This window comes from Podarcis filfolensis, assembly GCF_964270895.1.
Source record: "Podarcis filfolensis genome assembly, chromosome: 6".
Taxonomy (NCBI): Eukaryota; Metazoa; Chordata; class Lepidosauria; order Squamata; family Lacertidae; genus Podarcis; species Podarcis filfolensis.
In genome coordinates, this window is record NC_139609.1 from 94897903 (window position 1) to 94924095 (window position 26193).

The following is a 26193-nucleotide window of genomic DNA, read 5'->3' on the forward strand; positions in this document are numbered from 1 at the left end:
ATTGAAAGCGCAGCGGCCTCCTGGGGATGCGCAGGGTGTGTCCGTGCGCCAAGGGTGGCGCCGACGGAGGTCTTTGGCCAGATGACCAGAAGCAAGCAGAAAAAAGCCGAGAGACGAGCAAATTGGGCCACGAATAGCTTGCACGTTTCGCAGCTTGACATATCGCATCCCACCCACCCTTTACTGTCAATGCTCCCTGGGGCAGCACAGGAAAATGCGGAAAACAATCAAAATAAGCTAGCCGTTGAGGGGGAAAGGGGGGACATATTAAAAGTGCCTTGCAATAAAAACATGGCAGCAGCAGAGTGAAAAAGCATAAAAGAAAGGAAGAATCAATGTAGTATTTTAAAAGGTCAAGGAGTTTGTCTGGAGCTGGGAGGATAGAGACTGAGCCATCATAGTAGTTAAGTTGTCAGGCCGGGGCTGGAGAGGAACATGGGTTCAAATCCCCGCTCACCTACAGAATAACTGAATTGGGGAATTGGAAGGGGCTCTCAAGAGTCAAGCAGTCAAATATTATTTAACTGTTATTATTTATTTACGTAGTCAAAGCCATTACAAAAAAAAATCCCCAAGAGACATGGAACAAAATAAAATGCATTACATAGTTGAAATTATTAATAACAGACATTTAAGAGTTTGTTCCCCTGAAGAATTTATCTTATCATGCCCACAAAGTTTCCTTCCTAAAATTTGTCGCTCTAAAAGCAACACAGGCCACATTTTTGGAAGTATTATTATTATTATTGTTATTATTTATTTATACCCCGCCCATCTGTCAGGGGTATATTAGAATATTAAAATACAAGAATCTATTAAACATTAAAAGCTACCCTAAACAGGGTTGCCTTCAGATGTCTTCTGAAAGTCTGGAAGAGTAAGGGAACTTGCTCCCTAATAAAATGTTACCCAGCCGATCTCTCAGTGGAAAGATTTAAAGTCCTCGTAGACCGGGCAAACCAGTAAGGGTCATCTGGTCCAACCCTAATTTATTTATGCATTGCATTTAAATCCCACCGTGTTCTCCAAGGACCACGAAGTGCTGTACATAATTCTCCCCCTCCTCATTTAGTCCCCACAACAACCCTGTGAGGTAGGTTAGGCTGAGAGGAAGTGGACTGACCCCTAGGACAGACATAGCGAGCTTCATGGCCAAACGGAGCTCTGAGCCCTTGTTTCCCAGGTCCTAGTCCAATGCTCTAACCACTACACCACACTGTCTCTCTGAAGCTCTCATGAAGCTCACTAGACGAGAACAGGGATGGGGAGCCTGTAACCCTTCTGAATGTTCTTGGGAGTCCAACTCCCATCAGATCCAGCCAGTGGAGGAAACGATCAAGAATGATGAGCTTTGGAAGCCTATAGGGCTAGAAGATCAGGTCAAGGAGGCCCCATATCAGACGGGGTTCACTCGGGAGAGATCTGGGGCAGTTGAGCAGCAAGGAGGCTGGAGGAGATGCATGCAGGTTCTGGAGAAGAATCCTAGCAAGAAGGGAGGCTCTGTGGGTGAGTGATTCCCAGGTCTGGGAAATCAATCTATTTCTGGATCTATGGGGCCACACTCTCCCCAAAGGAACAGCTCTGTGGTCTAGAGCAGTTTTCCTCGACCCATCTCTGTCACTGGAGGTGCAAGTGTCTTCAGTGGTTACCAGTCCTCTTATGAGAATTAACTGGTAAGAGAACAGCAGCCATTCCTTGACCACAATTGCCCATGCATTGGGAACCTCAGGACTGGATTACTGCAATGCGCTGTTTGTGGGGCGACCCTTGAAGCTGAGCCACAGGATTCAGCTACAGCAGGATTTCCACGAGCTTCCAATTTGCTACCAGTACATGCTCAAGGTGTCGGTGCAAACATGTAAGGCCCTGTACAGCCGAGGACCAGGGTACTTGAGAGACAGCTGTATCCTTATCCTTGGGTTACAGACGCTTCGGGTTGCGCGATTTCAGGTTGCGCACCGTGCCGAACCTGGAAGTACCAGAACGGGGTACTTCCGGGTTTTTGCGCATGCGCAGAAGTGCTAAAATCACACTTTGCACATGCGCAGAAGCACCGAATTGCAACTCGCGCATGTGCAGACGTGGCGCTGCAGGTTGAGAACGCTGCGGGTTGCGAACGTGCTTCCCGCATGTATCACGTTCACAACCTGAGCGTCCACTGTACTGTGGTCTGTTCTCTGGTGACCTTGAGATTTGATTACTGCAAGGGCTGCCTTGGAAGATACTGTATTTTTCCTTGTATAAGACTAGGTTTCCTCCTGTCCAAAATTGTGTCCAAAATTTAGGGGCATCTTATACATGGGGGCCATCTCCCCCAATTTTCTTAAATCAGAGTCCCCCAAAATAGGAGGCGTCTTATACATTGGGGTGTCTTATAGACAGAAAAATATGATAGTTCGGAAACTTCAGCTAGTGCTCACTGGAGCAAGACGGTTTGATCCTGGTCCCACTGCACTGGCTACCAGTTAGTTTCTGGGGCCAATTCAAAGTGCTGGTTTTGACCTATAAAGCCTTAAATGGCTCAACACCGCAATCCCTCAAGGACCAACTCTACCCATATGAACCAACACGGAACCTGAGATCATCTTCTGAGGCCCTCCTTCGTGTGCCTCCTCCGTGAGAGGTCTGGAGGGTGGCAACACGAGAACAGGGCCTTTTCTGCAGTGGCTCCCCTTTTGTGCAATGCTCTCTCCCCAGGGAGGCTCAGCTGGCGCCTTCATTATACACCTTTAGGCACCAGGCAAAAATGTTCCCCTTTAACCAGGTCTTTGGGTGATTGACATCCAATGCCCTTTTAAAATGTGTCTAGGAGATGGGGGTTTATTGGGTATTACAAATTTTGTGATTTTACATTGTGATTTTATGTTGTGAACTGCCCTGAGACCTGCGGGTATAAGGCGGTAGACAAATTTAATTAATTATAATAACGATAATAATTATCCTGTATACACACAGTAGGTCACTGCCTTCCTCAGGAGCATCAAATTCTCAAAAATACCAGAAGCTTGCTGCACGAGGTTTTTAGTATCTGCCTTAGGCTTTTTAAAACAAGAACAACAAAAAACCAAGGCAGAATAAACACTGATCTGTGGCTGTCATATTCTGTAGTGCTTTTAAAGCTGTTTTTATCTCTTTTGCTGTTGGTCACCTTGGAGACTCATCTGGAAAGCAATCCATAGATTAATAAAATCAAAAAATAATATTGTCTCTTGTGTGATATATGCATTTAAAATCTGATTTTCATATTTTACTGTAACCTGCTTAGGGATTCCGACTACTAAGTGTATAGAACTATTATTTTTATATAATCAACACAGATTTAGAGGCTAGCAGGTGTGTCCACACACTCACTCACACACACACACACAAGTTATCTTGATATTCCTGTATTGACTTTTTAAAATCTGGAGCAAGGCAACGTAGGGACCATTTGATTGAAAGGCAGGGTTTAAATCTTTAAAATTAACAACCTAATGGTTCTGCTTGCGCTGTTCTGACTCCTTTCTTGTTGCATATCATGTTGTTTTTCGGAGTACATAGGCGGTGGAGCTCAGCGGGACTTCCCCCCTGTGTTCCCGGATCTGCTGTTGCAAAAATGTACCGCCATGCATGTTGCATGGGCTGGGGCTCAGCAGAGCAGCATCTTATTTGCATGAGAAAAGTCTCTGCTTCAGACCTCGGCATCTCATGATGCTGAAGTTGCTTGCTAGCTCCCAGTTCCTTCTTTGCTCAAGATTTCGAAGCACTAAAAAACGCAAGTTTGTGTATCCCCGGACTCCAATTTAGTTTAGTAGGCCCTGAAGCCCCAAATAATCACTGGAACGCTCGTCTATATACACGGAGAAAGGATGCAGCTTTTTGGACTTTTTGGTTTACAGAAAAGGCGAGTAGGAGACGGCAGAGATGGAAGTTTTTAAAACTATTCATGGCATGGAGAAAGTTGACAATGTTGGGATCTGAAGGCAAAGGAAAGGACTGGACCCTGATTAATAAAATAGATACGAGCTTGACCAGCAAGACTCTGAGAGGAAGTGCGAAATAGTAATATGCCACACCCTGGCCCAGCTCCCTTTTATTAACAAAAGAACTTTAAACATAGCGTTTCTAAGAACCAATCAGATTTCCTCTGAACATTTCAAAATATCCCCAGGTGGGGCAAGGTCAGATCAGAGGAATCCTTTTAACTACAAAGAACTACTTGAGCAAGCATACATGTTTTAGGCTAAATAAACAGGAACCAAAGAGGAATGCAAGGGACACGGGTGGTGCTGTGGGTTAAACCACAGAGCCTAGGACTTGCCAATCAGAAGGTCGGCGGTTCGAATCCCCATGACGGGGTGAGCTCCCATTGCTTGGTCCCTGCTCCTGCCAACCTAGCAGTTTGAAAGCACGTCAAAGTGCAAGTAGATAAATAGGTACCGCTCCAGCGGGAAGGTAAACGGCGTTTCCGTGCGCTGCTCTGGTTCTCCAGAAACGGCTTAGTCATGCTGGCCACATGACCCGGAAGCTGTCTGCGAACAAACGCTGGCTCCCTTGGCCAATAAAGCGAGATGAGCGCCGCAACCCCAGAGTGGGCCACGACTGGACCTAACGGTCAGGGGTCCCTTTACCTTTTAAGGTGCTACTGGAAGGAACTGTATAGGACATAGAAGAAAATCCTTATTCACACAATGCACAGTTGAACTGGGGAACTCACTTCCACATGAGGCAGTGATGGCCACCAACCCAGATAGCCGAGTCTAGCACGCTGGGCATCTCTGGGTAGGGCTGGGCGAGACCCGTGCCTCTAGCCCTGGACAGCAGCTGCCAGTCAGTGCAGACAATAATGGTTTGTTATGGACCAAAGGTCTGACTTGGTAGAAGGCAGCTCCCTGCGTGGCTCTGCCTTTTCGGCAGGGGTCGTTGGGTGGCGCAGATGGCCCTTCGTGATCCTCACCAACTCCCTTTTGCGAACTAAAAAGCGCGCAGCCCTCCTTCGCCACCTGCTGCCCTGAACGCCAAGCAAAACGCGAACGGAGGGGGGTCCGGGCCGCTTGGGGTGCGAGGAGAAGCTCCCGGGGGCGGTGGGGGGGAGAGAAAAGCAGCTTGCAAGGAAGGGCGTGTTATCTGGAGAGAGTTTTAAGACGCTTAAGATGCGAGGAAGCCACCGCCCCCGAACGCAGTCAGGAGGATGGCGGCGGAGCTGGAGATTGCGCGCGCTGAACTGCAGGGGTCGCTCGAAGGCTAAGGAAGCCGCAGCTGCCCTGGGATCGCAAGTGTCACGTACAGTAACAAAAAGATTTATTATTGTTGTTATTATTTTATTTAAATATCTCTTGCAACAGCGCCGCAAATTCAATCCGACCAGTGCGCCCGGCTCCCTCTTTTGCTGCCGTCCTGCCACTCAGCTGGTTAGCAAAAACGGGCTTGGAGGCGGCGTTGTCGGTACATTTGAAATGGAATCTGTTCTGCAGGAAACATTTGCCAGTGTATTAAAGGGAAGCGGAGCGAGGAGTTGCCGCTGACAGGTTCCCTGCGCGGGGGGAAGGTTGCGCTTGGCTGCAAAAGAGAAAAGAATTCGAAATCGCCTTTGCTCCGCCTCCCCTCGGTCTCTGCAGTGGTGCGTCTTCCTGCGCGCATCAGAAAACACGTGTCTCTCCATCAGCCTCCTAGGGAAACAACCCCCAGCACACCCGTGTCTTTGCTTGCCTGGTAATCAAATTAGTTAACTATTAATGGATGGGCCAAGCCTAGTGGGTTTAGTTGCAGTGCTCTGTTTTTCTGTTAAGAATAATCCAAGGAGCTGCTTTCCTTCAGCAAGGATGGAAGGATTTTAGCTTCGCGGTAGAGAAGGACCCTGGTTCAATTCATAGCTGTCAACGTTTTCCTTTCTTTAAGGGAAATTCCCTTATTCCGAATAGGAATCCTCACAAGAAAAGGGAAAAGTTGACAGCTCTGGTTCAGTTCCCCATCACATCTCAAGTTGGCACTGTCTGAATCCTGGAGAGCTGATTCTACCAGTCAGTGTGGACACTACTGGGCTAAATGGACCAGTGGACTGACTCGGTATAAATCCATTTCCAGTGTGCATGAGCTGTGCAATGTCCGGAGAGTGATGCCGGTCACTAGTCTCCCTGCAGAAATGAAAAAAGAAACAGCCTTTCCTTTCAAACTTCTTGCAAAAACAGCCAGATCAAATAGGAAGGTGAGCCACTCTTCTCTGAGCCAGAATCCATGCAGCACACCCAGATTTCTTTAATTTGCATGGTAGGGTCTGTTTGATGAAGTTTCATCTCTGTTCGGTGGTTTTTGAGTCCAGGCAGGAAAGTGTTCCTCTCGCAGCCACAGACTAAGCTACCCGGACACTGGCGTATTCTGAATGCTCCTCTGTCTTCCTTTTCTTAGGTCTTCGCAGGCCACTGAGATCCTTCAGGTCTGCATAGACAATCTCTTTATTGACAACACCCTGGATGAAAAGAAAGGAGAAAAAGAAGGAACATTTTATCATATGTGGTGGGAATGTAAGAAAGTAAAAAACTTCTGGGAAATGATATATAATGAGATGAAAAAGATGTTGAAATATACATTTTTTAAAAAAACCAGAAGCATTTTTACTTGGTATTATAGGTGAGGATATTAAGAGGCAAGATGTCAAATTGTTTTTATATGCAACAACAGCGGCAAGAGTATTGTTAGCCCAGAAATGGAAGCAAGAAGAAATTCCGACGAAAGAAGAATGGCAGGCAAAATTAACAGACTACGCAGAATTGGATAAAATGACAGGAAGGATTCGAAACCTGCGGGACCAGAGATTCACAGAATATTGGAAGAAATATATGAACTATTTGAAGAGCAACTGTAATCAACAAATTACACTAGTAGGACTACAAGAAGTTTTGTAAGGAGAAATGTATGAAACATTGCAAAGCAGAGAAAGAATAGATATATTAGTTATGAGATTTAAATGTAATAGTGGAAGTAAGAAATGTATATTAAGTGAGTAGATTGGAAAATTTTCAGATGTGATTGATGGAAGTAAAAAAATGGATTAGATATGAAAGTATGTTTAATTATTGTTGAAAATGATATGTTGAAAAACTAATAAAATTTATATTAAAAAATAAAATAAAATAAAAGTCTGATTTCTTTTCTTCAGAACATTCGAGGCAGGACAACATATGCTGCAGTGCTCTCCAAGAGCAAGATATAATCCTGGATGAGGCTTCCTAAAAGTTCTGGCTTCTTCTTTTTAAAAAAGGATGGTTTTTTAGCCCTTAAGATTGTAGATTGTTTAGGAATTGCTAAATGTGGATGTTCTGCAACAGGCCTGTCATTCATGGTATGCTCAGGTGTGGTCTGTTGTTCTGGCCGAGAACGTGACCTGCCAAATCAGCGAGGTTGGAGGCCAAGACAAGTTCTTTATCCTTTTGCAACACCTGACATCCATTCATCTCCTGTGCAAGACAAGATGGTCAGTCCAAACAACATCCCCAGACCCATGGAAACATCTGGAGAGATTTATTGCATTAAAGACTTTACGTGCATCATAAAATAAAGGCTCTGATTTTAAGATGTTGTTACGCTTCGCCCCCTGAGGCTAGCTGTTGCCATAGCTGTCAACGTTTCCCTTTTTTTAAGGGAAATTCCCTTATTCCGAATAGGATTCCTCGCAAGAAAAGGGAAAAGTTGACAGCTATGGCTTTTGTTGTTGTTGTTTATTGTAGTTTTAATTATGTTCATTATGGGGGGGAGGAATAGAACATATTCTCAAGCCAACAAAAAATAGATGCTTCAAAGTAATAGGACCTGAAAGCCAGACTGGGAGCTGAATAAACTCTCCAGGAATTTTGTTTAGGTTAAGGTTACCAGAAGTCCCTGTTTCCCAGGGACAGTCCCCAGATTTACAAATCAGTCCCCATACAAAATCCATTGAAGTTGAAAAGCGTCCCCGGATTCATTGAAAAAAAATCTGGTAACCTTAGTTTAGGTGTCTCGCCCCTCCTGAAAACTAGCAGAACCAGCATTGTACCCCACAGGAACATGATAGAATAAGTTATTTAAAATCAGAGGGAATAAGAATATGCATATGCTCAGGCTTTTCTTGCAGCAGGATTTCAGAATTCCTGAGCACGCAGCCCCAGTTCAGCTAAGGTCACATCCACAGCATGCCATTGAAGCACCCTTTCACCACTTAAACACTTCCTCTAAAGAATTCTGGGAGCTGTAATTTTTATAAGGAGCCAAGGGTTGTTAGACTACTATTCCCAGCAGCCATATGTAACAAACAGCAGTTCCAAGGATTCTTTGGGGGAAGCCAAGACTGTTAGAATAGTGAAGGTGTGCTTTAAAGAAGACCTATGGCTGCATTCATATGAAGCTGTTGCTACTGGGAGCTGGAACCCTGTGTTGTGACCCCTGAGCTGCTCCAGGGACTTGTGAATGAAATTTGCAGAGGGCAGCCAGCTGGGAGAGAATAATAATAATAATAATAATAATAATAATAATAATAATAATAATATATTTTATTTATACACCGCCCTCCCCAGCCAAGACCAGGCTCAGGGCAGCTAACACAAGGTATAAAAACAATTGATTGAAACACAACTTAAAAACGAGATTAAAATACAACATTAAAATGCAGACTCATTTCAGTAGAAACTCAAATCAAAAACTTTTGGGGGGTGAAAACATCAAATCTTCACCAAGGCCAACTATCCAGACTGGTCCTGCGTGGGCCAGAAAAAAGCCAGGGAAGTCCCCAAATAGGAGTTCCATCACAGAAGGAGAAAGGAAAAAGGAAAGAGAGGAAGGGGATCAAGTTGATTCCAAGCCAAAGGCCAGGCAGAACAACTCTGTCTTACAGGCCCTGCGGAAAGAAATCAGATCCTGCAGGGCCCTGCTCTCATGAGACAGAGCGTTCTACCAGGCTGGAGCCAGTGTTGAGAAGGCCCTGGCTCTGGTTGAGGCTAATCTGACTTCCTTAGGGCCTTGGACAGGGTGCTGCTATTTATGGACCTTAAGGTCCTCTGCGGGGCATACCGGGAGAGGCGGTCCCGTAGGTACGAGGGTCCTAGGCTGTAGAGAATTACTACTGTAATTACAGTAGAGAAGAGACATCTAAACAAATGAGACATTCATAAAGTTGCACCAGTTCACCCCACCCCCAAGCAAGCAATGTAGAATCATAGAATTGTAAAGTTGGAAGGGACCCTGCGGGTCATCCAGTCCAACCCCCCTGTGGTGCAGGAATATGCAGCTGTCCCGTACGGGGATTGAACTTGCAACCTTGGCATTATCAGCACCCTGCTCAAACCAACTGAGCTATCCAACATGTCTGTGGAGCCTCCATTGCTTCTTCAAAACATGCAATGGGCTTTGTGTATAATTCAGTAACTCAGGGGGCTTGCTTATGGGTCTGTGAGAGTGGGAGGATGCTCAGAGGCCCTGGGGTGGGTGCCATAGGAACCCCCCCCCCCACACACACACACCTGCTCAACGACACAGCCTGTCAGTTTGAACTTAGCCATGCATGAGAGAGAGAGAGGGGGGGGGGAGAGAGAGAGAGAGAGAGAGAGATATGCTTGGAGTTTTTGCAGCCCACAGGCAAAAAACCCTGGGGAGAAGAAAAGACCTTCTGTTTGCTTTTGGGTACTCTGATGCATATTCAAATAAACACGGTCTTTCCCCTCCTTCTCATCTTGCAGTTTGCAAATAAACCGACATTACACAAACACGCCAATGTTTTCAGCTCTTTTCCCTCCGGAGGGAACTCATCCTGAAAAAAGCTGTCCCAGTGACTTCCTGGTTCTTTAGGGAAGGGAGAGGAGAGTGCATACCAATATTATTCTTCATACCTGTTTAGGAAGTCTTGTGTTCTCTTGCGTGGGAGCTTCAGGCCTGGGGAGAGAAAAAACACACTGAGGAAAAATCAGCAAGGGGAATTCTTGATTATATATGGAGACAGACACAAAAGTCGAGCCTATTCCTCAGCTGGTCCATTCTAGCCACGAGGGCTATGTTGCCCCTTCACTATCAGACGCAGCATGTCTCTGAAAAGCCATCGCTGGAAACCACAGGAGAGGCAAGGCCTCAGGTCCTGCTGGCTGGTTTCCTGTTGGTTGGCCACTGTGAGAACAGGATTCTGGACCAGATGGGCCACGGACCTGACGTAGCAGCGAGGCTCTTCTTATATTCAGGTGTGGCATAGCAGCAGATGTTTTCCTCCCCATCCTTTGTGTTATGTACTGAAGTTCTCACCCTGGGCCAGCAGGGGGATACTGTAGATAGTTTTCACTCAGGTCCACATATGCAAATAAGGGATCGAAAGTGACGTTCAGTGATTGGATAGTTACAGAAAGTTGTTACAGTTACGTTGTACTGGAGCCTCTATATAAGCAGGCTGGCTGAACCCTTCAGTTCAGTTCTGTTCTGGCCTATGAATAAACAAGAGCTGTTTGAAGAATCACTGTGTCGTCTGATATGTTCACCCACAACTTAACACTTTGAACTTCTGCACTTAGCCCAGGTGGGCATATCTGCATAGCAGGAATTCTAACAGTGCCATCTCTGCTCTGTCTTTCACATGACAGTGTATGTTTTGACTCCACCCAGTGGGAAGTGACGGAGACAGGATGTTTGTGTTCCTGTGTTCCATGAAGTGGGACTATTGTCCTTTGTTCTTTTTCTCTTTGCTGTCTGATGCTAGAGAGAGAGGGAGCCACGTTGCAGTGCTCCATGTGTGTTTATATGTAAATAAAGTAGATTAGCCAAAACGCTGAGTTGCTGAGGTCTGTTACGCATGATGCGCAAACTCTGCGGATCCCTAAGTGTGCTGGTGTCGGTTGGCATCAGTTGCTGTGATGTTCGGACTGAAGAAAGCTTATGAAGCTCCCGAACGATCGGCCAGGAGGGAGAGAATGTGCCAGTCGGGCATGTGTCTCTGCCAGGGTCCTACTCGAGTGTAGGCTGAACTCCTGACAGGCGCAACTGCCCTCTGCCATCCCCTCCCCTCCACCCAGCCCACAGCTGCAATGTTGTCTGCCACAGATCTTGCTGCTGCCACCAGGGGGAGGGAAATGCCATGTGGAGGAAAAATGGGCACTGGTGGTTTGCCACGCCTGTCCGAAATGTCAGTGTCCTTTGAGGACGCTTGTTGCAATATATCTCCACCCCTAGGAGGACAGGGAGACCTTGCTTCCTAAATTCTGGAACTCACCTTCTATATCTGCGCACAAGATCCACGTGGGATTCTGTGAAATGAGCATAGCAAAACAAAAAACCCCCAAAAAACCCCCAGCTGGGTGGGAGCTGCTGTCTTTCACTTAGTGAAGCCCGTGTAAGAGTTGATCTTTAAATAAACCTCAAACACACTAAACAGCCCGCTAGAATTATAGCCTGGAGTTTTACGCAATGAAAATAATGGAGGCAAATGAGCTGCATTTTATCCATTATTAACGTAGTGGACATGACTCTATTTGATTTCTCCATTGCTGCCTCTTAATAGGCACTTGGGCTAAGATTTATTAAGCCTCAAGGCATTTGCATTTTTCAAAGCACTTTCGAACCTTTTAAAGTGTCTAGTTTGGGGCTAATTGGAAAAATGTGTGTGTGAGGGAGAGAGAGAGAGATGGAGAGAGAGTGCTCTTAAAATTTGGATTTGTTGCCTGCCATTCCAATCTCTCAGTGGTGCATGATTCCAGGAGTTCCTCAGAATGAGGCACAGCGGAGACTGTGGAGTCTTTATGATATATCGTTAATTTACATATACAGTGGAACCTCGGTTTTCGAGCGTGATCCGTCCCAGAAGACTGTTAGACTTCCGAAACATCCGAAAACCGAGGCACAAAGGGCTGTTGGCGATTTCCATTGAGAAAATGGAAAAACACACAGCTGCAGCCCAGTATACCTGAAGGAGCATCCCCACCCCCATCGTTCTGCCCGGACACTGAGGTCCAGCTCTGAGGGCCTTCTGGAGGTTCCCTCACTGCGAGAAGCCAAGCTACAGGGAACCAGGCAGAGGGCCTTCTCAGTGGTGGCACCTGCCCTGTGGAACGCCCTCCCATCAGATGTCAAAGAGAACAACAACTACCAGACTTTTAGAAGACATCTGAAGGCAGCCCTGTTTAGGGAAGCTTTTAATGTGTGACATTTTAATGTATTTTTAATCTTTGTTGGAAGCCGCCCAGAGTGTCTGGGGAAGCCCAGCCAGATGGGCGGGGTACAAATAAATTATGATTATGATTATGATTTGACTTCCAAGGCGCATTTGAAAACAGAAGCATTTACTTCCGGGTTTTCAGCATTCAGGTTCCGAAATTTTCAGCTTCCAAGACGCTCGAAAACCAATATTCCACTGTATATACAGGTGAAACTCGAAAAATTAGAATATCGTGGAAAAGTTTGTTTATTTCAGTAATTCAACTTAAAAGCTGAAACTAATATATGAGATTGACTCATGACATGAATATTCTAATTTTCTGAGATTGTTAATTTGGGGTTTTCATCAACTGTACGCCATGATCATTAAGGCTCGACATATCTCGCTTTGCATGTCATGAGTCTATCTCATATATTAGTTTCACATTTGAAGTTGAATTAGTGAAATAAAGGAACTTTTCCACGATGTTCTAATTTTTCGAGTTTCACCTGTATAACCTGGGCTTGCAGTGGAGCGTTTCACAGCATCAACACCCCAAAAGGGCATTGCTTTCCCAATAACTGCGGACTTGGCTTCAAACAGAAATCAACCATTGGTCTCTGACACATAACAGCAAACTGTGTTCTCAAACTCCTGCTTTGTCCTACTAAGAACTGGCGGAGGGGCTTTTGTCTTCTGGCACAGAGCCCCCTTTCCTTTGTTCTCTTATTGGCCCATTGCTTTTCCTTTGGTTCTCTTAATGGCTCATCACTCAGCTGGCCTGGCTATTCCAGCAATTGAATCCATGCAGGATCCAGGAATTAGAACGGACTTGCATATAGCCTACTCCCCCTCTCCCTAAAAAAAAAACTCCTGACACCAACAAACTCATAACAACATGTTTACCCATCCAATTTGCAATTTTAGAAACTGCTTATTGCGGAACCTTGCCACCAATGGATCTTGGCATGTATATATGGGGAGCCACATCTGTGAATCTCTCTCAATCAGTCCACACTTCTGTACTTACAGACAGACGGACACACTTCTGCCACCGTTGACCAAATTTATGTGACTTAAATCTCCCCAGACACTAGGAAAAGTTAATGAAATTGCATTTTAAAAATATATATACAGACCTTGACGTCTCTTGGTTTCTGCCTAGATACATACAAGGGAGAAGAGAAGAGACAGTAAATTGGCTTTCAAACATTAAATGCTAACCACAGGTACTAAGCACTACATGAAAACGGGGAGGATGTTAGGATATTGATGTTCCTTTCCGCCTTAAGAGGAACAGATATGTGGAGTTGTTGTATGTCACATGTCTGTTTACTTCCGGCACAGTCTGCTGGGAACTTCCGTTGTATATTGCTTTTGCTATAATGCTGTTTTGCTTGGACACGAAGGGAAGCAGACATGTTTTTCCTTTGTCCTGCTGCTGAATAAATGCTGTAAATATGCTTACACATGTCTCTGTCCACCTCTTCCATTGCAAAGAGTTCTTATCTCTGCTGGGTTGCGTGCTTAAGTCTCATTTTGAGTCACAGTTTTGATGCTGTTCTGAGAACCAGAGATCGCCCGGCTGCCGGCCGGTGGGCTGGAGCCAGCTGGGGGCCTGCCAATTGCCCCCCGCCTCCCCGACAGCATCCCAACACAAACTGCACGTGGTGCCAGTTGTGTGTTTAAAATAAGCGCTCTCTTTTGGGCTGCTTCTTATTCTTGAGAAAAAGCAGTTGTGGCCTCTGGTCTCTGAACCAGTTTCCTGCTGAAAACGATCCCTTCCTTTCTCCTCCACAATCCCCAAAGGGGTTCTGAGCACTTTCGAAGGCAAAAAGCAGCCATGGAGCAGTTTTCAGAGTTTGGCCACAACCCGGATCTGAGGCAAGTTCTGGATCAGGGCCACACCGTGACGCTTTCCCTTCTCTTCAGAATAAAAGCAACCTGGCTAGGCTGGTGTTTCATTTTTAATTCAGAGCAAACACCGGAAACTAAACACCAGCATAAAACCACTCTGTATGCATCAGTCAAGCACATTTAAACACATGATGAGCACATCACATGCCAACAGCATCTGCAATATACATTGAAAGCAGTGTCATAGCCCTTCAAATGGACATGGTTTCTCCCAAGGAATCCTGGGAATTGTAGTTTGTTAAAACAATCTGAGAATCAGGGCCAGCCTGCCCATGAGGCAAACTGAAACTGATTCTTTGGATTGGCTAGTTCAACTGGAGGTGGGAGGTTTCCCATTGCTGTCACTCTTGTCTCTATAGCTTCTTTAATATTGTTTTTAATATCCTGAATTTTCATTTTTTTTCTCCGCTGCACTAAATCCATTCACATGCAAGATCCGCATTTGTTTTGACAATTGTGCTTTTACCAGATTCACCAGCGGATCTTGGATGTGAACGGATTTAATGCAGAGGAGAGAAAAAATCCAGAAAATCAGTTTCAAATTGACTATACATGAGGCAAACTGAAGCAGATGCATTGGGCTGCAAAATCCCATGGGGTGCCACCCCAAAAGGTCGCACAACGGCTTCTGTCAAGATCTCATGGAACTCTCGCAACCTTGCCAGTTTCAGTAGAGAGGAGCCGTGGCACCTTCCCACTTTGCTTCAGGCAGTGAAACCAGTGGTGTAGCAAGGTCAGATGGCACCCGGTGCAGAAAATTTCTTGTCACCCCCCCCCCCCCGTTGAAATTATTAAAAGAAGGGAAAAAGAGATACTTACAGTCAGTGGCATAGCTAAGGCTTTTGCTGCCCGGGGCAGTCGCTGAGTTTGCCATAAAACAGGCTGAGCCACCCCTGCTTTACAGCTCTGCGAGGGGACTAGGAGCCGCCAAACAACTCTCAGCACCCATAAGAAACCACATCTCCCAGAATTCTTTTGCAGGGGGACCCTGGTTGTTTAAAGTGGTATGACGCTGCTTCAGATGTATCGTGCAGATGGGGCCCTAGCCTGATCCCGCAAGGTAGGCTAGTCTGAGCAGAAGTGACCAGTCCAACATTTGGGCACCACATTTTTCAGAAATTCGGGGTGGGGTGGAAATATAGGGCCCTCAGAGACTATATGGAAATGATTTATTCTGCTCCGCTGACTCGAGGGAGAGGAGGGGCCAGTTGCTTCCAAACATAGGTGCCAAACTCACCTTTCCTCTTCTTTACGTAGATGTAAACTGCCACGAGGAGCAAGGCAGTGAGGAGGAGGACACTCACCCCGGCAACCACTGGGGCGGTATTGGGAGGTGGTGAATCTAGATGAACGTGGTGGTGTAAGACAGAAAGTTAGGACCAGAAAATAATTGACACTGAAAACCGAACTTCCTTGTGTGGGATGTGAAACACAAGAGCAGTCAAGTACAACATTCCTAGAGTGAACATGTTTACACATGGGGAGGAATGTTTGTCCAGCCAGCAGGTAAACTTCCTGTTTCCTTCTGGGCTGGGACAGACTTCCTCTGCATGTGACTAGAGGTGGGCATGGCCTCACCTGTGCAGGTAACAACAAAAGAACAGGGCAGGGCAGCCATCTCTCTCTCTCTTGACTACATGCATCGAAGAAGCAACATCTGCTTAGCCAAAGATGCTCTTTGAGGACAAAGGGACTGTCTTCTTATGAGATAGTTTCTAGGTATATGTTACTTTTCTAAGCTAAGTCTGCCTTCTGGGATCCTATTGTGAACAGAATGATATGTGAGTAAACCTTTTTATACTTTTATAGAAGACTGTGTCGTGTCGTGTCTTTTATGAGGGAATAAGGGGGAAATACCAGAACAGTTATTATAGAGGCTTTAGCCAATGAAACCAACTAGGACTTGAAATTTTTGAAAAAGAAATTCCATTAGTTTTCCACCACTCACCTGTCACAACCACCTCAGTTCCACCCCCACGTAGTATGACGTCTTCTTTTCGATAGGGTGACTTTATCTTTCCACAGTAATAAGTACCAGCATCCTCCCAGGTAACATTATGGATGACAATAGTGAAATCTTCGTTGGATTTTTCATTATTTCTTGTTATTCTCTCAAAACTTCCAGCACCTGCATAGATAACCTTCTTTGTAGGACCTTCACCCAGGAACCACCTCACAGGTCCTGGTGGACCTTCCCCAGTCACCCAGCATTCCAGTGTGAGATTATCTCCTATTTGTACTGAGATAGCATTCTTTGGCTGGTACACCTGTAACTGCGGCTCCTTCGCAACACCTGAAAAGAAAGACACACAGCAGTCTGTTGTGACAGCTCGTTCCCCAGACAACCTTTTTGACACTTTTGATTTTGTGAGAGCAATTGTTCTTCAGCTGTGGTCAACAACCACTGGTGCTCTGTGGTGGACATTCCCTGGAATGAGACCACGTTGAAAATAACCAAGGAAGGAAAAGGCTGGCCAACGTTAAATTCAGGCACTGCTTTCTTCCCCTTGGTGCTGGTGTTCTGAAGACCCGGAATAAGAAGTGCCTTGACCCACAAATGTCTCAGTGACACAGAGAATCCCAAAAGCTACTAATTCCTCCCACTCCATTTGCTGCAGCAGAAGTGAAAATTTCTGGCGTTTTCCCATGTCTGGAATAGAAATCAATCCAGCAAGTATCCTGCTTTTTTCAGGCTGCAAATTATTACATAACTGATGACTTCCTCTTGACATGTAAATAAGTGTTTCCTTTATGCTGAAATGAATGGTGTGGAAATTATTATTACAGTGGTACCTTGGTTCTCAATCCGTTCCGGAAGTCCATTCCAAAACCAAAGCGTTCCAAAACCAAGGCGCGCTTTCCCATAGAAAGTAATGCAAAATGGATAAACCCGTTCCAGACTTTTAAAAACAACCCCTAAAACAGCAATTTAACATGAATTTTACTATCTAAAGAGACCATTGCTCTACTAAATGAAATCAATGTACTGTACTATAAAATAAATAAGACAGTATTGTAAAGATGAAAATTAAAATTATTATTTTTTCTTACCTGCACTCATGATAGTAATTGTTTGGGTGGGGGGCTTTTATCCATTTCCACAGTCACACAATCAATCAATCAGTCAGTCAGTCAGTCAGTCAATCAATCAATCAATCAATCAATCAATCGGTAGCTGAACTGGATTTCACACAGTCACAAATACAAATTAACTGAAAAAAGCCTCAAAAACAAAACCGCCAAACTTAATTTGTTCCAGAAGTCCGTTTGAGTTTCAAAATGTTCGAAAACCAAGGTGCAGCTTCTGATTGGTGCAGGTGCCCCAGAAACAATAGCGCATCAGACATTTGAAATTCAGAACACTTACTTTTGGGGTTTCGAAGTTTGAGAACCAAGGCATTTGAGAACCAAGTCACCACTGTAATTGTGTTAACTTCATAACTTGCATAGACAGTGGTACCTTGGATTAAGAACTTAATTTGTTCTAGAGGTCCGCTCTTAACCTGAAACTGTTCTTAACCTGAAGCACCACTTTACCTAATGGGGCCTCCTGCTGCTGCCACACAATTTCTGTTCTCATCCTGAAGCAAAGTTCTTAACCCGAAGGAAGGACAGAGCCTGAAGCTGAGGCTCCAATACTTTGGCCACCTCATGAGAAGAGAAGACTCCCTGGAAAAGACCCTGATGTTGGGAAAGATGGAGGGCACAAGGAGAAGGGGAGGACAGAGGATGAGATGGTTGGACAGTGTTCTCGAAGCTACCAGCATGAGTTTGACCAAACTGCGGGAGGCAGTGGAAGACAGGAGTGCCTGGCGTGCTCTGGTCCAGGGGGTCACAAAGAGTCAGACACGACTAAATGACTAAACAACAACCACAGGTCATCACTGCCTCCTGCGGGAGAGAATTCCATCCTATGTGGGGGCTGCGACAAAATGTTACAGCACAAAGTTCTGCTTTCCACCCAGTTTTCCAGTCCCTTGCTCCATTCCACAGTCCCAGAGCCCTCCCCATTGTGCTTGGGTGTTAGCATTTTCGCTACACGGGCACCGACATAGCTTGAACATCAGAAATGGAGGGAATGGTTTTTCCCATGGTGTATTATTATTATTATTTATTGAATTTATATACCGCCCTATACCCAGAGGTCTCAGAACAAAATCAAAATATAAAACCACAAAATATATAATCAAAATAAAAACAACGAACTAATAACACACGCACCCCAAGAGAGCCATATTTTAAAAGGGTATATATACAATCAGATCAACCAAAGGCCTGGTTAAAAAGGAATTTTTTTGCCTGGCACCTAAAGGTGTATAATGAAGGCGCCAGGCGAACTTCTCTGGGGAGAGCATTCCACAGAGGGGGAGCCACTGCAGAGAAGGCCCTGTTCTCGTGTTGCCACCCTCGGCACCTCTCGAGGAAGAGACACACGAAGGGGGGCCTCAGAAGGGGCTTTCCCTGCTGGCTACTAGAATTACCATATTTTTCGCTCTATAAGACACACTTTTTCCCTCCTAAAAAGTAAGGGGGAATGTGTGTGCGTCTTATGGAGCAAATGCAAGCTGCATAGCTATCGCTGAAGCCAGAACAGCAAGAGGGATTGCTGCGCGGCAATCCCTCTTGCTGTTCTGGCTTCAGGGATAGCCGCGCAAAGCCTCTTCAACAACATTTGATTCCGAATATTTTTTTTCTTGTTTTCCTCCTCTAAAAACTAGGTGCGGCTTATGGTCGGGTGCGTCTTATAGAGCGAAAAATACGGTAGATTTAGCACCATCACTAGCAATCCGGCCACCTGCTTAATGCAAACCAAAGTCTGCAGACCTGCGGATGTGGTAAAAAAACCCGCTATAAAAACTAGGAAACTATAATACGATTTACTGTATTTTTTGCTCTATAACTCACTTTTTCCCTCCTAAAAAGTAAGGGGAAATTTGTGTGCCTCTTATGGAGCGAATGCAGGCTGCGCAGCTATCCCAGAAGCCAGAACAGCGAGAGGGATCGCTGTTTTTTTCTTGTTTTCCTCCTCCAAAAATTAGGTGCGTCTTATGGTCTGGTGCGTCTTATAGAGCGAAAAATGCGGTAATTGTTTTCTTTTAAAAATAGAGTATAGATTCCCCATCCTTTAAGACCCGTTCTCCAGGCTACCAGGCTTACATCTGTTCTTTCCTTCTTGCATCTAACCTTTCTGCTTGGGCAAAGCGGCTTCCAATGAAAACGACAGCAGCTGATGTGTTGATGCTTCCTCTTTTGAAGGTGCGCATGTCTGAGTTTGTGGGTGAAATAAGGAACTAGGCCTTTGTCAGACTCATGCTGCATCAGGCATGCAAATTTCTTTGCCTGTAACACAAGAGTGAGGAATCTTTGGCCCTCCAGTTGATGAACTATATCCAGTGCTTTTTTTCTAGAAAAAGAGCCGCTGGAACTCACTGTGAGTGCGCCGACCTGACAGGAGCTGGAAATGAGTTCTGGCAAGTTCCTGCTGAAAAAAAAAGCCCTGACTATAGCTTCCAGTAGCCTTAGCCAGCAATGCTGTTGCAGGAATTTATGTATAGGTTGTGGGTGTTGGGATACTGCCAGGGAGATAAAGTCCATCATGGCCCCACGTCGTCTCCGGACGTCCATCGATCTCCCGTAGACATGCAGTATCAGCAATTAGCGACATGAGCTCCAGAAAATAGCTTCCCACATTCCTAGGCTGATGTACGCTCTATAAGCAGAATTCACACAGCAAAAGATGCACAGCAGGAGAGCATTTTTCCAAGTTTATTCAGCGTTGATCAGAACAAAGAAAAACATGACTGCCTGCTTCGGTATGCTCAGGCACAGAGAGAAACGAAAGCAATAGAAAACATAAACATCCTGTGAACAGGAAATACGCAGACTCTGTGACTCACATAGCCTGCTCTCTTTTAAGGTGGAACGGAAATATCCTAACAGTGGGGGCGGTGCCCCTCCAGCAGATATCATGCACATGCAGCCCACTACCAAAACCAGCACAATCACCTTTGTGACTTTTGTGGTTTATCCCCACAAAACACTTGGTCACAGTTTCTTCCTATCTATTCAAAGGGCCTTTGCTGCTCAATAGCAAATGTATGATTTCACTGATAAATGTATCTATGTACTGGCTCACTGGGAAACTTCAGAAATTCATATAGAGATGTGAGCTCAGCTACTCAGCAGCCCCTCTGCCTGAGTGATAATCCCTGGCATCCTGATACCTGAGTGCCAGACAGGTAGCCATTCCAGAAAGAACAAACCCAGAAGAAGACAAAAGGGTATGATTAACTTGGCTGGGAAACAGGGAAATGTAAATATCTCGTTTGTTACACTTGATGGGTCGTTTGGTGGAGGGCAAGGGGAAGAATGGGGCAGGGTCCAGGATGCTCAGATTACTGTCACCAGACCTCCCCTTTCATGATGTAACCATGATGTATGAGTGATGTAGTTTGGGGAGGTGAACATGGGGATTAGTAAAGGTAAAGGGACCCCTGACCATTAGGTCCAGTCGTGGCCGACTCTGGGGTTGCGGCACTCATCTCGCTTTATTGGCCTAGGGAGCCGGCGTACAGCTTCCGGGTCATGTGGCCAGCATGACTAAGCCGCTTCTGGCAAACCAGAGCAGAGCACAGAAACGCTGTTTACCTTCCCGCCAGAGCAGTACCTATTTATCTACTTGCACTTTGACGTGCTTTCGAAATGCTAGGTTGGCAGGAGCAGGGACCGAGCAACGGCAGCTAACCCTGTTGCAGGGATTCGAACCGCCGATCTTCTGATCAGCAAGTCCTAGGCTCTGTGGCTTAACCCACAGTGCCACCCACGCAAACATGGGGATTAGCAGCTAAGAAAAGTTTGGGTTCTCTTTTGTTCGGGGCTTCCATCTTGTTCCACCTTGTGGCAGGTGGGAGTCCTGTCGCGACAGTCTTCAATAAAAACCAAGCCTACTGGCTGCTGTTTTGCTCCGGTATTCCTGGCTGGTGTCCTCGTTTTTTGTCCAAGGGAGCCCTCAGATTTCTCCGTTAACAATGCCAATGGCCAGAGTTAAGGGGAGCTGGGGTTCAGCAACGTCTGGAGGGCCACAGGTTGTCCATTCCAGCTGTATCAAGTGGTTAGTGAGGATATAGAACATCTTAGGGAAACGTATGTAGGAGCGAAAAGCCCAGCACAAACCGTGTGGGCGTCTATTTCAGACACTCAATCTCGGAGGCCTGTTTCTGCACATAGAACGGTCATCTCTGATGACTGTCCCGTGTCAAGTGGTCACTTTCATCTGTGGATGAGCCATCAGAGGTCAAGCCCACGCAGACACAACTGAGGCACCGCCACAAATCATCTGAATGGTGTTTTTCAATGGAGCCAGGAGGTCACACATTCAGCAGGCAGCCATAGACCCGTAGAGTTCATCAGATAGCAAGTTCTCGACAAACATGGACCCCCAATCCACAGTCTTCCTTTTAAAAACTTTTTCCAGTGCTGGAGCAACCCAGTCAGATGGGTGGCATATACTGTATTTTTCCATCTATAAGACGCCCTCATGTATAAAGGTAAAGGTAAAGGTACGCCTGACCATTAGGTCCAGTCGTGGCCGACTCTGGGGTTGCGGCGCTCATCTCGCTTTACTGGCCAAGGGAGGCGGCGTACAGCTTCCAGGTCATGTGGCCAGCATGACTAAGCCGCTTCTGGCGAACCAGAGCAGAAACGCCGTTTACCTTCCCGCCAGAGCGGTACCTATTTATCTACTTGCACTTTGACTAGGTTGGCAGGAGCAGGGACCGAGCAACGGGAGCTCACCCCATCGTGGGGATTCGAACCGACAACCTTCTGATCGGCAAGTCCTAGGCTCTGTGGTTTAACCCACAGCGCCACCCGCGTCCCCCTCATGTATAAGACCCGCCCTATTTTGTGGGACTTGATTTTTAAAAAATGAGAGGAGATGGGCCAAAGTTGTTGAGCTTCTCCCCCCCACGCAGCTGCGGGCAGGAAAAACTCCGTAGATCGTTTCCCGCACACATCGGAGGAAGTTGCACTCCTGCCAACCAGCTGGCTGGTGGGCGCGCCGCTTCTCTCCCCGCCCCCTGCCCCCCGCATGCCACTATCCATGTATTGGACGACCCCCGTTTTTTGACACAATTTTTGAGTAAAAAAACCTTGTCTAATACACGGAAAAATACGGTAGATTATATCAACATCATCATCAACAACAACAATCAGGTGATAAGTGTTTTCCATCACTTATCTCCATGGCTTGAAAGAGCTTCACCTGTTAAATTTCTGTCTGTCAGGTTGTAGGAGCCAATAAGAATTTGACAACCCAAGTCCCAGGGAAGACATGGCTTATGGGTCTCCTCTAACTTCCCCATGAGTATCTGGTTGGTCATTGTCAGAACAGGATAAGAAGAGACTGCTGGAGCATCAGGGTAATAATAGTAATAATAATAATAATAATAATAATAATAATAATAATAATAATTTATTATTTATACCCCGCCCATCTGGCTGGGTTTCCAACTGGGCGGCTTCCAACAGAACACTAAAATACAATAACCTATTAAGCATTAAAAGCTTCCCTAAACAGGGCTGCCTTCAGATGTCTTCTAAAAGTCTGGTAGTTGTTTTTCTCTTTGACATCTGGTGGGAGGGTGTTCCACAGGGCGGGTGCCACTACCGAGAAGGCCCTCTGCCTGGTTCCCTGTAACTTGGCTTCTTGCAGTGAGGGAACCACCAGAAGGCCCTCGGCGCTGGACTTCAGTGTCCAGGCAGAACGTTGGAGGTGGAGACGCTCCTTCAGATATACTGGACCGAGGCTGTTTAGGGCTTTAAAGGTAATAAGCCATCAATAGCTCTCTCATCACTGAATACTGGATCAGATGGACCACAAACCTGGTCCAGCAGACTCTTCACATGTTCTTCCTCTGGAGAGCAGCTGACAGTCAGTGTAGACATTACTGAGTTAGATAGACTAGAAGACCTAAGACCAGATGATCCAAGGCAGCTTTCTGGAGTCCTCTTATCTCGAGCTGCTAATCGAGAGGCAAAAGACAAATGGAGAGGCCTTTGCGTCTTCGTAATTTGGAGTTTAGGACTTCAGTTCTTAATCCTGCCAGAACCACCACCGAAATTAGTTCCTCTCTGAGAGAAAATAATTGCTTCTTTTATCTATCCATTATCCTGCTGCACACTTATCTTCCGCAAGCACTCCAGCATTCTTTCAGGTACTTAAGCAATAAACAATAACAACAATGAATAGATTTAAAGCATAATATAGGAGGATTTGCAGTGATTGAGACTCTTAAGGAATCATTCACAGAAGTGTAAGAGAGAAATTCAACTAAGACATGGAGCAGACCCACTGAAATCAGTATAGGCTCAAGTTATTAAAGTCAGGTGACATCAGTGCATCTACTCAGAGTGTGACTTATGTTTGATATCACCTGTATTATTATTATTATTATTATTATTATTATTATTATTATTAGTTGATGCCACTAAAATGATCTGCAAAATGTAATAGACGGTTGAGAAGTTATGGTTATTTAAATAATGGTAATTGCTCAGTCCATTGATGTTAATATATTCAACTAAACAAGCAGGAAGGACTAAAGGAGATTGGACTGAATGGGAGAATAATAATAATAATAATAATAATAATAATAATAATAATAATAACAATAATAATATATTTATACCCTGCCCATCTGGCTGGCTTTCCCCAGCCACTCTGGGCAGCTTCCAACAGAACACTAAAATACAATAACCTAGAATCATAGAATCATAGAATCATAGAGTTGGAAGAGACCACAAGGGCCATCGAGTCCAACCCCCTGCCAAGCAGCAAACATCATCAGAGCACTCCTGACATATGGTTGTCAAGCCTCTGCTTAAAGACCTCCAAAGAAGGAGACTCCACCACACTCCTTGGCAGCAAATTCCACTGTCGAACAGCTCTTACTGTCAGGAAGTTCTTCCTAATGTTTAGGTGGAATCTTCTTTCTTGTAGTTTGGATCCATTGCTCCGTGTCCGCTTCTCTGGAGCAGCAGAAAACAACCTTTCTCCCTCCTCTATGTGACATCCTTTTATATATTTGAACCTATTAAACATTAAAAGCTTCCCTAAATAGGGTTGTCTTCAGATGTCTTCTAAAAGTGTGGTAGTTGTTTTTCTCTTTGACATCTGATGGGAGGGTGCTCCACCTCTGCCTGGTTCTCTGCAACCTCACTTCTCGCACTGAGGGAACCACCAGAAGGCCCTCAGAGCTGGACCTCAGTGTCCGGGTAGAATGATGGGGGTGGAGACGCTCCTTCAGGTATACTGGACCGAGGCCGTTTAGGGCTTTAAAGGTCAGTACCAACACTTTGAATTGTGCTCAGAAACATACTGGGAGCCAGTGTAAGTCTTTCAAGACTGGTGTTATGTGGTCTTGGTGGCCGCTCCATGTCACCAGTGTAGCTGCCGCATTCTGGGTTAGTTGTAGTTTCCGGGTCACCTTCAAAGGCAGTTCCACACAGAGCACATTACAATAGTCGAAGCAGGAGATAACTAGAGAATGCACCACTCTGGTGAGACAGTCCACGGGCAGGTAGGGTCTCAGCCTGCGTACCAGATGGAGCTGGTAGACAGCCGCCCTGGACACAGAATTAACCTGCGCCTCCATGGACAGCTGTGAGTCCAAAATGACTCCCAGGCTGCGCACCTGGTCCTTCAGGGGCACAGTTGCCCCATTTAGGACTAAGGAGTCCTCCACACCTGCCCCCCTCCTGTCCCCCAAGAACAGTACTTCTGTCTTGTCAGGATTCAACCTCAATCTGTTAGCCGCCATCCATCCTCCAGCCGCCTCCAGACACTCACACAGGACCTTCACCGCCTTCACTGGTTCTGATTTGAAAGAGAGGTAGAATGGTTTTTGATCATGGAATCAGAATTCGAGAGTTGGAAGGGACCTTCAAGGGTCATCTAGTCCAACCCCCCTTCAATGCAGAAATCTCAGCTAAAGCATCCCTGACCAATGGCCACCCAGCCTCTGCTTAAAAACCTCCAAGGAAAAAAGGATTCAACACCTGGTCTCCCAGGTCCTAGTCTGACACTCTAACCACTACACCACACTAAGAAGGTAACACACACACACACACCCGAAAAAATAACAGCCCCATTAGGATGGAGCAGCCTCAGTGGTCACAGCATGCTGTCTGCAAACCAGGGGGAAAGGAATGGAGTTTCTCACTAAAGGGCATGTCTGGCTGGCTGTAACCCTGACGAGGAGCAACGTTGCTGGTCTCACTTCTTCAGTATAACTTTCCTATGAATTTCACACTGTGGCTGTGTACTCACCTTCCATTCCTTTTGGAAACTGGCTCATCAGCGCACTGAGAAACAGGCACCCAAGGGAGCCCTTGAAAGCCATCTGAGACGCTGGTTGCTTTGAAAGGAGAAAGGGCACCTTCAGCGCCGGGCACTCGAATGTGGCATGGAAGAGGCTGCTGCTGACAGATCACCAGGCTCCACTTTGGGCAGTTCCACTGTCTTGCGGCCTCCGGCTTCAGCCCACAAAGCACAAACAGGAAGTGGCAGCAGGAAACCGAGTCTCGCTGGATTTAGAATGTGGTTCAATCACTGTTTGCTGCGCTATAGTCACATGGCAGTGGTGGGGAGCAGCCAGCTCACGGACAGCGCACTGCGATTAATGTAGATAAAACATGCAGCAGGGTTGGTTTTCCATGGTATACAAAGGACATAGGAGGCACTGGGACAATATTCATAAAGTGTTTTGATTTGGGGATCATTCAATTGAGCTTCCCCACTGAAATCTGCTGGAAGATTGAAACTAATGAAGCCCCTAATTTTTTTTGGGGGGGGGGGCGGTTAATATATTTCAACAATCCCAAAGTTTGAGAGTCACTAGCACATATGTTATAAATGAGGTGAGTCATGTTAAGTTGGCTGTTCTGCTGTGACCAATGTAATCCCCCCCCTTTTAACAGAGGTACCTATTTATCTATTGCACTTTTTGGGTGTGCTTTCAAACTGCTAGGTTGGCAGGAGCTGGGGCCAAGCAATGGGAGCTCACCCCATTGCGGGGATTCGAACCGCCGACCTTCTGATCAGCTGTGGTCTAAACCACTGAGCCTCTTGGGCTGCCAATCAGAAGGTCAGCGGTTCGAAT

At 45.9% G+C, this 26193-nt stretch overlaps 2 protein-coding genes across 2 annotated transcripts in view; one reads left to right on the forward strand and one right to left on the reverse strand.

The window, feature by feature from the left end:
- The window catches only part of LOC310764708 (immunoglobulin kappa light chain-like), a 110695-nt gene that overhangs the window by 34073 nt on the left and 50429 nt on the right, over positions 1-26193 (forward strand). The window lies entirely within an intron of this gene.
- On the reverse strand, positions 520-25592 carry LOC310764737 (signal-regulatory protein beta-1-like). Its single transcript, XM_083619189.1, has 6 exons — positions 25362-25592; positions 15981-16325; positions 15270-15374; positions 13255-13276; positions 9834-9876; positions 520-6445 (listed from the first exon to the last, which is right to left on the reverse strand). Exons 1-6 carry the CDS (start codon positions 25432-25434, stop codon positions 6329-6331), a joined length of 705 nt encoding a protein of 234 aa, XP_083475315.1. The 5' UTR covers positions 25435-25592; the 3' UTR covers positions 520-6328.

Excerpts from the sequence above, each read along its gene's own strand:
- LOC310764737 (XM_083619189.1), bottom strand. The coding sequence starts at position 25,434 with ATGGCTTTCAAGGGCTCCCTTGGGTGCCTGTTTCTCAGTGCGCTGATG. Across the intron at positions 15,375-15,980 it reads AACTGAGGTGGTTGTGACAG|ATTCACCACCTCCCAATACC; the intron begins GTGAGTGGTGGA and ends ACGTTCATCTAG. Across the intron at positions 6,446-9,833 it reads ACACAAGACTTCCTAAACAG|GGTGTTGTCAATAAAGAGAT; the intron begins GTATGAAGAATA and ends CTTTTCATCCAG.